Consider the following 12,431-nt stretch of genomic DNA (forward strand, 5'->3'; position numbering starts at 1 on the left):
TCACAAAACTGATACAACAAAGTCCAAAACAGCAAAGACAAAGCCAACAGGTTCAAAGCATCAAAGGATCATAGCGACATGCCTACTGGGTGAGAGACATGGTCCTAGTGTCCGCCACAATATCATATATTTGTTTTTAGTAAATCAAAATGATTTATATTTCCCAATGTTGGCTTTATTTCTTTAATTTGGACTCTTTTTGGCTTATATTGTAAACGAGAAAGTTCGAAATCTTTTTATTATAGTGACTATTGTATTACGTTCCACTCCAGTTCAGTAGGTGGCAGTATTACGCCTTTATATCACTTGAAACCCCTTCAAATGAAGTATACAAGTTGTTTGCCGTTTCCTTGGCAACTTCAACACGGGGTAAGTGCCTGACTATTGACGTTATAAAGTAACGTCATAAGTAATAGTTAGATTTACTAAATCACGGTTACAATGGCTCTTTGTTGTCATTACGCTTATTATTAGGCAGCCCTTGTGGGTGTTTAACCACGTTTGGAAGAAATTGGCAATGCGTAATCGCTATCATTAACCACAATAATGACGTGCAGTGTTTGTTGGAATTTAGCAGCAGTCACGGTGTAAGTTGGACAAAACACACGTCACAAATTGTTTGCAACGTTACCTCAGCGTAAACGTCACGATAACAAAGTTTGACAAAGAGAATGAAGTCATTAAATATTGAATGTTTTGCCACATTTTCTAAATACAGTATTTTGAAATCCCGGATGACGTAGTGAATTTAAAAAACACGTCGTAGGAAGTCCCGCTTTTAATGATGTTGAACATAAAAAAATATATATATATATTTACAGTGAATGAATAAGAACCACAGAAACTAATTTCTTACACGTCTGATTTCAAATCTAATTATCCAGTCTTCTGTTATGTGAACTAATATGATTCATGTACATTTATATGGTTTCATTCATGATGAAAAACCATAACTACAATGTGTTCCGCACCATAAACGAGTATGAAATCCCTGGCTTTTTTTACATTTTAATTTAAAAATCTCAATAATTTTAGATTTAAATGTGGCCTGTGTTAATGTAGAATCATAATATATCATTATATCTACTGTCATATATTATTCATATATCTAAAAAAGAGTGTAAATCGAATTGTCCCTCTGGGGAACAATTAAATGTTGTTGTTTTCTTCCTCTGATCACAGTTTTTAATTGCTTTTTTTGCAGCTCCCACCCACAGGAGACTTGACTAAGAGTTATTCCACCGTTCCAGAAAAGAAATGTCGCAAAGGTAAAGTTCCCAGTCCTTACATATAAGTCATTTCTGACCCATACTGCCAAGATTAAATACATAACATAACATAACATAACATAACATAACATAACATAACATAACATAACATAACATAACATAACATAACATAACATAACATAAACACTGTTCTTATATATAGACAAATACAAAACTGTACATACTGATTCAATTAAAATATCTTTATATCTATCGAACTTTTCATCATATGGTATTTTAATGACCAATGATATTCATTTATGTGAAGACAATGGTCATGTATTGGTCCTCACAATAATTGGGAAATCAATATGCAACATTTTCTTGGAATAAATCTCAAAATTTCAAATGAATTCTTTTACAACATTCACCTCTTGTGCGCTATTTTAAGAGCTTTGCTCATACTGTCTTCAGAATGGAGCAACACACAATTAAATGTTAATATTTTGGCAATTCGCCTAGTAGAGTAGTGTATAATTTTCCCCTAGCTCCAAGCAATCGTATTGAGTTCAACAAAATCATTTGTGTCAAGTAAATATATTTTTTAACATGACAAGAGACAAATGCATGAAACCGATGACCAACTGAGACCCAGCCAGTTGATCTTTGCCCACTGTAGCGGACTTGTTTTTTTTTTGGTGTGTATCTTTTGACTCATTTGAACCACCCAACTAAGTCCCAGTGCTCTCAGCAGAGGACATCTTGGCCTTTCCAATGATGTCTCATGTGTTTGAATGGGATATCATTTTTTTCGCTGGACACAACAGTGGACACGAGGCTGGGGTCTCAGGAAAATATAATTTTGAAATAATTTTGCCTTTGCACTTTTGATAACGACTGATTTTCCATCCCAGGACATATAACGAACTGTGGGCAGAAGCCCAGGTGGAGTTGAGTCGTTTGTTAGTAGAGGAGATTCCTGTCCAGCCTCTTCCACCCGAAAAGGACCGAGTGGTGTTCTTCCAGAGACTGGCCATGCTGTACGTGCGCTATTTACAGACCTTCAGACAACTCGAGAAAGCCTACGACCAAATTGTGCACCCGCAGAAGAGGCGGCTTATTCTGCACACCCTTGAGGGTGTGATGGGCAGAATCTTAGAGCTGAGAAATGAAATGGTGGACAAGGAGCTCTGCGAGTATCACTACATGGATGATGTCCTGCATGACCTCAAGCTCACACCTGTAAGTTTGATTCCTAGCAGCTAGAGTGAAAAAAAACATTCTTTTAGTTGGAAAGGTGCCACCAATGAACTTCTCTTATTAGGCCGACCTTGAGATTCCCATCCCTCACTATTTTTTGACTGAACGCACCAAAGACAACCAGGAGCAAACGACAATGCTCAAAAATATCCTTAAAACGGTGGAGACTACAGGGATGCAAAAAGTGAGTGAGACGTCCTTCATAAGGAATGTACAACTCAGGGATTCATTAAATAATTATAGTAATGTTTTTTTTTTAACTTATATTTTCAGTGGTGCAAATCATCAACATAACTTTCATGAGACTGTCTCCATAAGTGGATAGTAGATTTTTACCTAATCATCTGTTCACTTGAAGTTAACTTCTATTTTGTCTTTTTCCTCCGGTACTTTAGCAAGTGACAAAGGCCATGAGTCAAGACGAGGCCATCCGAATCATTCAAGTGGCCGAGAGGGCGCGTCAAGGTCGTCTGAGGGCGGCCTTGAATGAAGCCAGCAAAAGATTGAGCAAGATCCCCTTCGCCGAGGCGCCCAGTCCTGCTGACATGGAACGAGCAGCAGTCCGCATCCAGAAGGTTCTTTGTGGTCAAGAGATTGCCCCGAAACGCTTTTGTGTGGTTTCACCAGCTTTGCGCTGAAAGGTCGTGTTGATTTTATTTTGCAGTTTTGGAGGGGCTTTGTTGAGAGGAAGAAGACAAAGGCTGCTCGCATTGAAGATAGTATTTTCCTGGGAATGGTAAGCGAGGAGGATACAGTCTGTTGATTTGTGTCTACTATAGTGGACATTTGTTTTTGATCTATATTTTGACTGTTTCGAGTTACCCTACTAAATCAAAGTGTGTTTGATAGAGGACATCCTGGCACAGCGGCAAATTTGTGAGTTTTAGCAGCGCATAAATGGAGTAAGATGTTCGTTACTACCCTCTACTGGTAATAAAATAATACAACAGCTATAACAAGATTAGTTCCACTGCGTGTCAATTAGCTATAAAGAAAAATAAACTTAACAGCAACAGTAATCTATTTCCCCTGACATTTTTTAGGCTAAAAGTTGCTTGTATAGCATATTCATATCTTGTTCATTTTTTTTCGAATGTTACCGGTATTTTTCACCGTCTTAACTAAACAGTGTCTAGATGGATGGCAATAAATTAATTACACATTAAAGTATTCAATTGCTTCAGGTAATTATGTACTTCATACTTAGGGTAATCAATTACTTTAGCTAGTTAAGTAGGTAATTAAGTACTAAAGGAATAGCTAACCAGTAGTATCATCTATTAGATTCCATTAGTATTTTAATATCTAAAGCAACTTTTATTACTTAAAGTAATAGATTACTTCAATACTTACCTAACTAATTAAAGTACACTACTTATATAAAATAACCAATCACTTTAGTACTTAAATACCTCAATTGATCAATTACTTGATCGATTGAATGATTGACTTTTTAAATTAATTTGTTAAAAAATATAATCAAAAATATGTCTGTGATTGAATGATTTAATTCTAGAAACCTTTTTTTATTTGTTAAAAAAATATAATCACGTGACAACTTTATTTACATACCTTTCAAATTAATTGCTATGAATCTTGCAGTTTGAAATATCATATCATGTTCACTTAAATATGTTGCAACTGTTAAACAAAAACTCAATGTCAATAAAATGGCACTTCAAACAGAAGTTATTGTGGCATTTGTTTTATCTTAACTAATTTAACATATCAAAAATATATGAACAAAAAATTAATCCATTTATGAATGAATGGACACTGGTTGGTATAAGTATAAAAGCGAGACGGTATTTTTCTTTACCTTCCCCTTCCTCAACAGATGTTATCGTTACAATCATGTTTCATCTTAAATAATTTAACATATCAAAAAATATGAAAACATCAAATAGATGCACGAAACGAATTAATGAACCCCGATAAAAGTATAAAAGTATAAATTGAAAAAAGTCCGACTCACCCACTCATACATTTAACTTTGCTGTCTTTCGGGACAAAATGGACACAAGAGTGGACACAAATGAACAGGATATTGCTCTTCCTCTCGAAAGTCACCAAAGCTGCTTTGACGGTCTGTTAATGAATGGTGCCAACATTTTGTATGTGAGACCCCGCATCCAGCATACCAAGCCCCAAGTGAGGCCGTCGTGGCCGCTCACGACAACGAAATGGCCGTACGAAACAGGCAGAGGGAACATGAGACCGACTACCAGAAGTCCGTGACGGAAATCACAAACCACCTTCTGGAGGTAGAGGGACAAGACATCGCCAACAACATGAAAGAACAAATTCGCCAGTGGTTCCTTGAATGTCGGTCAGTTGCAAAGGACGATTCGTGTTGAAATATTTGAGGGACTTGTTGAAGGAGATGTTTTTTTTTTTTTGCCTCTCAGAAATCTAACAGGAGCATTTCCAGAATTTCCAGATGAAGACGAGGGAGGCTCGGCTATCCTTTTTGCTGAAAAGGATTATCAGCAGGTGACACTTTTTTTTGGGGGGTCAAAATATTTGCAGGCATCACATTTGTTTGCTGTCTTTTTTTGTAGTTGGTCAAAGAAATGGAGGAAGAGGAAGATGATGGCAAAAAGAAAAAAGAAGAAAAAAAAGATGACAAAAAAGCCAAGGGGAAGGACGCGGTAATGTCTTGCATTTGTTCATATTAGTCTTCCTAATAGGTTTTCCTGAAAACTATTAACAGTGCACAAAATAAATTCTCCAGGAAGAAGAAGAAGGCTTGGTGATGTTACCTTCAGCTTTTTTGGCGGACTTAGAAATATGCAACAAAACCTATGCTGGTAACTCAATTTAAGATCATTTTTTTGTCAGGCCACTTCATAATGGAAAAGATTAGACCAGTGGTTTTCAATTGGGGGTGATAGTACCCCTAGGGGTACTTCAAGGAGCTTCAGGGGGTACTCCAGATTCTAAATAAAACAAACAAAAAATTAAAAAGTCCTTTAAAAATAATTATTGGATTAATTGTTTCAGTTCACAAAACAAATTTTATGTTCAGTAGGTTATTTAATGTCATTATTGTAAAAACTCTCCCTCCGTACTAGAACGGTTCAACCCTATTTGTCAGTGCGCTCGTTACCTGTCAAGTTACTTGTCAATTTGTTGTTGTGAACAGATCTCTACTATGATCCTAAAAGAAGACATTTTAAATTGAATAATTCTCTGTGGACAAATATTTATTAATAATTATTGGTAAATTGATGATTTATTTTTGTGACGAGATCATTACTGTAATCCTAAAAGAAGACGCTTTATGTTTAGTATTTTTCTGTGGACAAATATTAATTTATATATATTTTTAGAACAGGTCTGATACTTTATAGTGATTATTTTTTTGTGGAAAAAAATGTTAGTAATTAAGTTATTCATTTTTGATAACAGATTTCTTCTATGAACCAAATGTTGACACTATAGGTTGATTATTTATTTGTGGACCAATACTGATAAAGTTTGAAAGGGTTTAAAGATTCATAAACACACACTGATGGCATGTTTTAAGTTTTTTAAACCCAAAAACGCTTTCTACTGGTTAAAGGTTACTTGGCTGAAAAGATATTTCTCAGGGGGTACATCACTAAAAAAAGGTTGAAAACCACTGGATTAGACAATCACTTTTTCCTTTTTTTTTTTTTTTTTAAACATGAATATCCCCACAGATTTTTGGGAAACCCGCACCGAGACTCTAAATTTCAACCAGCGGCATGAGGTGGAGCTCATCAAAGAGGAGAAGAGACCAGATGTTGAGGCACAGATTCGAGTGAAGGTCAATATTTGGGAATGCAAAACATCAACCAAACAAAAATCAAAGATCATATTTATTGCCCCTTCCTCAGGTGGACGAAGAGATGAGAGAGGAACTTGCAGAGTGGAGGCAAGCTGTTGAAAAAACCCCACCAAAAATTTATAAAAAGGTCTCGTAATGTCAGAAGATCCACAAGTCACCGTCGGGAAAACCTGGCCGCCGTTTTTGTATTCCCGCTAACTGTGATACTGTATTTGCAGAAAAAAGCGGGCAAGGGCAAAGGCAAGAAGAAGAAAAAGGGTGAGAAAGATTTGACCCCTGATAGGTGAGACTTATTCAAAAATCAAATATAGAAATAAAAATACACAACTCACAACAAAAAGGACCTGGGATTGAAGTTTGGTCTCTTAAAAAAACGTAAAAATATATCTTTGGGATTGAATGAGTTAACGTAAATTTACGTTCTAGGACTCTTGAGTCTCTGTGTCAGGAACTGGTGGAGGAAGGTTTGTTGAAGCAGGTAGCGCCTGTGCGGATGCGGGACTACCTGGGTAAGTCGTTGTAATCGATGCAAACTTGTCCCAAATTGTCAAATGAATTATTGAAATCTATCATGAATTATCATTTGTAACAATCTAGTACATTTATATACATAGCATATTAGAAATTGATCTTATATGACCGATGATTGTGTTTTTGTTATTCAACAGCATTGTGCTGCCCTCTTGTGGTGTGAAAGTTGATAACGTCAAGCTCATGCTGATTAATTTCTGTTTTCAAATCATAATCTGCAGAAGAGTTTTACTTGAAATTTACGATCCAAGCCATTTCCTTCTGTTTCAAAGGTGACTTCAACTATCTTGGAACCACACTGAGACAGAATGATATTGAACCCATGCCTTCGTTGGCAGATGTGCGGCAACTCCTATCGCTGTATGGAATTCTACCCTTAGGTATATGAATTCACACGAATTCAAAAAACGAATTGATTAGAAGGTGTTCATGGCCTGTGTGTGTGCGTGTGTTTTTTCAGGCTCACGTGTAGTCCATGAAAAGTCCCCCCTGATAAAAGCCATTTTACTAGCAGGCCCAGCAGGGGTTGGGAAGAAGATGTTGGTCCACGCTATCTGCCGAGAAACCGGCGCCACCCTATTTGACCTTTCACCTGTCAACATTGCTGGAAAGTATCCAGGCAAGAGTGGCCTCGCTATGATGCTCCACATGGTTTTTAAGGTAACACGGCACTCAGAAAAATTCATATTTTGTCTATTATTTGATCATTATTTTTCATTCACGATTAATACCTTTCAAAACACATTTTCCACTTGCTGTCCACTGGAAGTGACATCACATTTGCTCAAGGGTCAGGTAACAACCAATCACGGCTCAGCAATTTTCTGAGCTTGGTCACCCATTTTTGTCCATGTCAGGGGAGAGTCCATTTTGCCACATGTCAACTGAAAATGACAAATGGCTCACTTGTTCTTTGACTTTGGTCATGTAACGTTGGCAAGCTGAGCCGTGATTGGTTGCTACCGAAGCCCTCAGCACCCGTGGTCATTTTTGATTGACAGAACATAGAAAATATGTTTTTTCATCATTCAGTAAAAAGGGATCTTTATTGTCTATACTTATTGACAGTGAATGAGTTAAATGTTTTTTTTTTTCCTGAAATTGAAAGATTGTCAGTTATTTACTGTAAGGAATTCATTTTTAATGTTCTATTAATGTCAGCTACATATTTCGACATTCTTATTCACCACCAGTCCAGTAAATAATGACGTTGGACATATATAACCGTCAACGGTAGTGAATGAGTTGAAAATATTGTACGTGAATAAAAATAATGAAAAACAAGCTTGTTATCAAGTTAATTAGAAAAAATATTGACATTTTTATGACTGAAAATGGTGAAATTGGTTTAACATTTCTTCATTGGCATGAAAACATTGATGGAAATATTTGTTGAATAAATCATGCTAACCGGAATGTCCGGAAAAATAGAAAGAGGGCCACAGCATTTTTATTTTTACTTATGAAACATGGTAAAAAAAAAACAATCAAGGAAGCAATTACACATTGTTCATGCAAAGTAAAAAAAAAAAAAAACTGCTACGTCAAAGGTTTTGGTTTAGGGTGGTGGCAAATTAGAATTTTTTTTTTATTACACTTCTAATGCTGTCCACCATCAAAATATTTTATTACTTTTTCAAATAGCAATGCGGTCCCTGTCAAAATATATTTTTAGTGTATGCTGTAGACCTCAAAAATGTGGTTGATGGGCCACAAATAGCCCCTCGGCCGTAGTTTGGTTACCTCTGGTTTAGCTATCTCACAGTAGGCACCTTTTGCCCATCTTGGTATTTTGTCAGTCAAATTTATGATGCTTAATTACTTGAAATACCTTTTAATTTTGAATTGAATTTGAATTTAGACTTAATAACTTGAGTTTCTTGACTTTGCAACACTTTGATTACCACAGACATGAAGAGACGTCAGTGGGAACCTTATTGAAATGACTTGAACTGTTTTTTTTTTTTTAAATGTAGATTCTGGTTTGGTCATTAAGCTAGGAAAATTAAAAAAAAAAAAGATATCCAAATTCTCATAAAATAAAGGCTGATATCAATGAGATAACATGTTAGACTTCATTTGAGTTAGATTTTTTTTTTGTGACACCAGTCCTGGAAGTTATCTGACACACCCCATCCATAGTGTCTGAAAATAATTCTTGTTTTAAAATGTTTCATTTCACCCCCCAAAAGTGAGTCCTTACGTGATCATTTTCACACAGGTCGCACGATTGATGCAACCGTCAGTGATATGGATCGACGGAGCGGAAAAAATGTTCTACAAGAAAGTTCCCAAGGATGAAAAACCGGTATGTCTGATGAATTAAAAAAAAAAGTTGAGTGCCGCATATAATAAATTCACCCGGCATTTCCAACTAAAAAAAATCACTCGACGCATGTCCAGTTAGATCCTAAACGCTTGAAGAAAGATTTGCCCAAATCACTCAAGCTGATCAAAGAAGATGATCGCGTTCTCGTAATTGGAACAAGTAGAGATCCCATTCCTGCGGACATCAAATCGCTGTGTAAGACTTACTCAAAAGTCATCCTCATCCCAAGACCCGATTATGGCTCCAGATACGGTAAAAAAAAAAAAAAAAAAAAAGCCCATTTGATGACTAAAACTTGACAAGCGTGTTCATTTCCAAATGTTTGTATCAACATGAAATGATTTCAGTTTTGTGGAAGCAACTGATCCAAAAACACGGAGGCAAAATAACGTCGGCGTTGGACCTCAGCTCCCTGTCAAAAATTTCAGACGGCTACACCCCAGGTCACATGATCCAGGCAATCCAGCAAGTGATTACCAAGAGACGACTCCTTTTGCAAGAAAAGCGGCCTATGACTGCGATTGAGTTTGTGGCGCCGTTAGCCAAGTTCAGTCCCGTCTTTCAGAGTGAGGAAGAGGCCTTGAAAGTACGCTGGAATGCTTGCTTCTTTTTAATGCAGTGTTTATTATTTGGGAAAATATCTTAAATTTGTGTGTGTTGCGTGTGTGTGTCCAGAAATGGTATGCAAAAACTCCCTTGGGAAAAAAGCGGAGTAAAGCTGCTGCCGAGAGGGAAGAGGCAAAACAGGCGGAAGCCAAAGCGCAAGCTGCACCCAAGAAAAAAAAGAAGTAAAATGCGTTGGAAACAAGTGTATTGTGGTTATTATACATATAAGAATATGGCTATGAAGATCTTCCTTCAAATAAATATGAATTTTTAGGACTGTCCTGATCATTTTTTTTTTTTTTTTTGCACCTGTGTCCGAGATATCGAGTCCCGATCTAATTCCTTGGCAATGCATTAAGAAAAAAAATGTATTCAAATTGTCTTTTTAATTAAAAAAAAAAGTTTATCCCTTGTGTGTATTTGGTCAAATCTTCAGATCTTTATATCAAAGGCATTTCACATCAAAAGTACAGCATTGAAAAAAGACACGAGAGCTGAAATTTCACCCAATTGACTTTTAAAATTTAACATGGCATGACTACTTACCACACTAATAAGAGTGTTCCATCCTTTCAACTAGAATACGAAAATAACCCCAAAATGGTCAAATTATTACACAAAACATTTTGTAAGGGCACTGTAGCAGTGGTTTGAACCAAATAGACGAAAACATTTTAACCTTTCCACACTGTTATTTACCTGTGTACTTTTCTAGCCCTATATACAAGTAAACAAGTCACTTGTTTACTTAGCTTTAGCAAGTTTAGCAAGTCACTTAGCTTTTTTGCTGAAAGACAACTGCAGTTTTGATATTTTGGCCACTAGAGGGTAGCAATGTCACAATAATACTCCCCAAAAATGATGCTGAGCAAGAGTACCGTTCGAAGTTTGATTACGCCCGCAAATTCTTTTTTTTACCTCATTATTTACAATATTCATGGTTTTCAGTTTAATACTCAAGATATTGGCATTATGTATAATTAACGTAAGTAGTCGTTATGCAAAAATGTGTGCAATTTTCAAAAATGTAGCTTGGCGTTCCTCGCGTGATCTCTATAATGCAAAGCTGTTAGTCATGCTAATGCTGAAAGTGTTTTCCTCTATTTCCTCATCTCTGATTACCTAAATAGCTCACCAGCGAGCTCTGATCTGATCATTTGAATCAGGTGTGTTGCAAAAAAAACAAACAAAAAAAAACCTTGGCAAACACGGAGTACAAAGCCGCAGATTGGAAGTTGACTTCCGGGTTACAAATACAGTCACCAAATTAGGTCGTTTTTAATAAGAAATCGATTTTTCTCTGTGCCAAAGGTAACGTATACAAACATGTTATTATTAACCGTAAAGTTTAAAATGACATAAAATGGACTGTTAAATATTTTGAGTTCCTCTCAAATCAAAGTTTCCAAATTTTGACCTCAACTGTACATGAATTCAAATGAAATGGGATGTAGGCAGTTTAGAGAGTTTAAACAACTGGTTAAGTATTTTAACTAGTTTTCAGCTTGTGAGATGTGCTGTAATTAGACATGCAGGACTGTTGACATGCCTTAAGTCAAGGGCATCTAATGTTATTCCGCAGCTGCCAGCTATGGCACAGCAACGTAGTTTTTATCACACCTACAGGAAATAACTTTTAGTTTTAGGGTCGGATGGGTTATCAATTAAAACGCACCATTTTTTCTCTAAAATATTGTGTTCACTTGGTATTATGTCTAGATCTAAGTTTTAAAGTTTAAAGTTTTTTTTCTTCATCATTCAGCTGCAATATATAGTAGGAGAAAACAAAACAAACCTATCTGCAAATGAACCTTTGAGAGAAATGCTCTGGTGGAACTTTGGCAAGCAAGACCGGTTTGTAGGCCACCATTCCAGCCTTGCTGACGACAAGTTGTTTTTTTGTGCCACAGCAGGACTCTGCGGAGATTACCGTGTCGATAGAGTTTCACTGGATTAAGGAGTGCTCACGACCACATGGAGCTGTCCATCAAACCCAGCAAACACAATGCCGGCCTGTCTTGTGTTTGTGTTCTGTCTGCTTGTTCAAATTAGAATACGGATATTTAAATAGGCGTAAAGCTCACTTATTAAATTGGAGGCCTGTTGAGGTTTTATTCTTCTAATCCTGGGCATCATATTGAGGTTAATCTTGTCCATCCTACGGACAGAATGAAACATGTGAACGTTGTTTGTTTTTTTTTTTCTTTTTCTGATGACGCAGTGAAACGTGAGCTCATAATTGCTTAATCTCTTTATGACCTTTCAACTGTGACGGTGGAGGAGGTTCCCAGAGGGGTGGCGTTTATTTTGAGCTGTCAAATAAGATACTTAGGACAATGACTGATTGTTTCAATTCAAACAAAGCAAAACACAGTTGTAAGCATGTCATTTTTGATCTGCATTCACTGATTAGGACTACAACCAACGAATAATAGACTTATTCACAGGTGTCAAACTTAAGATCCGGCCTTCAACATAAATGCTGATTTGACTTGAAATTTCTGGCTAAAATACCAAACTTGCAATTTGTCTTTGATTTAAAAAAACAAAACAAAAAAACAACAGCCATTTTTTTTGTTATTGTTGCCAATCTCTTTAACCGTTTTTACCGGCGTCTGATTTCAAAACTAGCTAAGTGTGTGAAAAACACACTTAAAATTTAATTTGACCTTACATTCGTTTC

At 36.4% G+C, this 12,431-nt stretch overlaps 1 protein-coding gene across 2 annotated transcripts; it reads left to right on the forward strand.

Annotated features, from left to right (window-relative positions):
• The first annotated feature begins 346 nt into the window (after positions 1–346).
• Positions 347–10,074, forward strand: LOC148416929 (dynein regulatory complex subunit 11). Of its 2 annotated transcripts, none has more exons than XM_088425807.1 (20): positions 347–369; positions 1,205–1,268; positions 2,123–2,450; positions 2,533–2,652; positions 2,864–3,043; positions 3,133–3,204; positions 4,592–4,797; positions 4,877–4,961; positions 5,030–5,119; positions 5,203–5,278; positions 6,155–6,261; positions 6,332–6,409; positions 6,501–6,565; positions 6,709–6,791; positions 7,086–7,193; positions 7,274–7,473; positions 9,035–9,121; positions 9,217–9,394; positions 9,490–9,728; positions 9,818–10,074. In XM_088425807.1, the coding sequence occupies exons 2-20, from the start codon at positions 1,258–1,260 to the stop codon at positions 9,932–9,934; spliced, it is 2,430 nt and encodes an 809-aa protein (XP_088281933.1). In that variant the 5' UTR covers positions 347–369; positions 1,205–1,257; the 3' UTR covers positions 9,935–10,074. The 2 variants fall into 2 exon arrangements, with proteins under 2 accessions (XP_088281933.1, XP_088281932.1); XM_088425806.1 differs by lacking the exon at positions 347–369 and adding an exon at positions 422–587.
• The last annotated feature ends 2,357 nt before the right edge of the window (positions 10,075–12,431 follow it).

Source organism: Hippichthys cyanospilos, chromosome 10 (genome assembly GCF_059441005.1).
Source record: "Hippichthys cyanospilos isolate Australia breed blue-spotted pipefish chromosome 10, RoL_Hcya_1.0, whole genome shotgun sequence".
Taxonomy (NCBI): Eukaryota; Metazoa; Chordata; class Actinopteri; order Syngnathiformes; family Syngnathidae; genus Hippichthys; species Hippichthys cyanospilos.

Bases quoted from the DNA above. Each gene is read 5' to 3' on its own strand.
- LOC148416929 (XM_088425807.1), top strand. The intron at 6,410-6,500 runs GTCTCGTAATGT...CTGTATTTGCAG, and splicing joins CACCAAAAATTTATAAAAAG to AAAAAAGCGGGCAAGGGCAA. The intron at 9,729-9,817 runs GTACGCTGGAAT...GTGTGTGTCCAG, and splicing joins GTGAGGAAGAGGCCTTGAAA to AAATGGTATGCAAAAACTCC.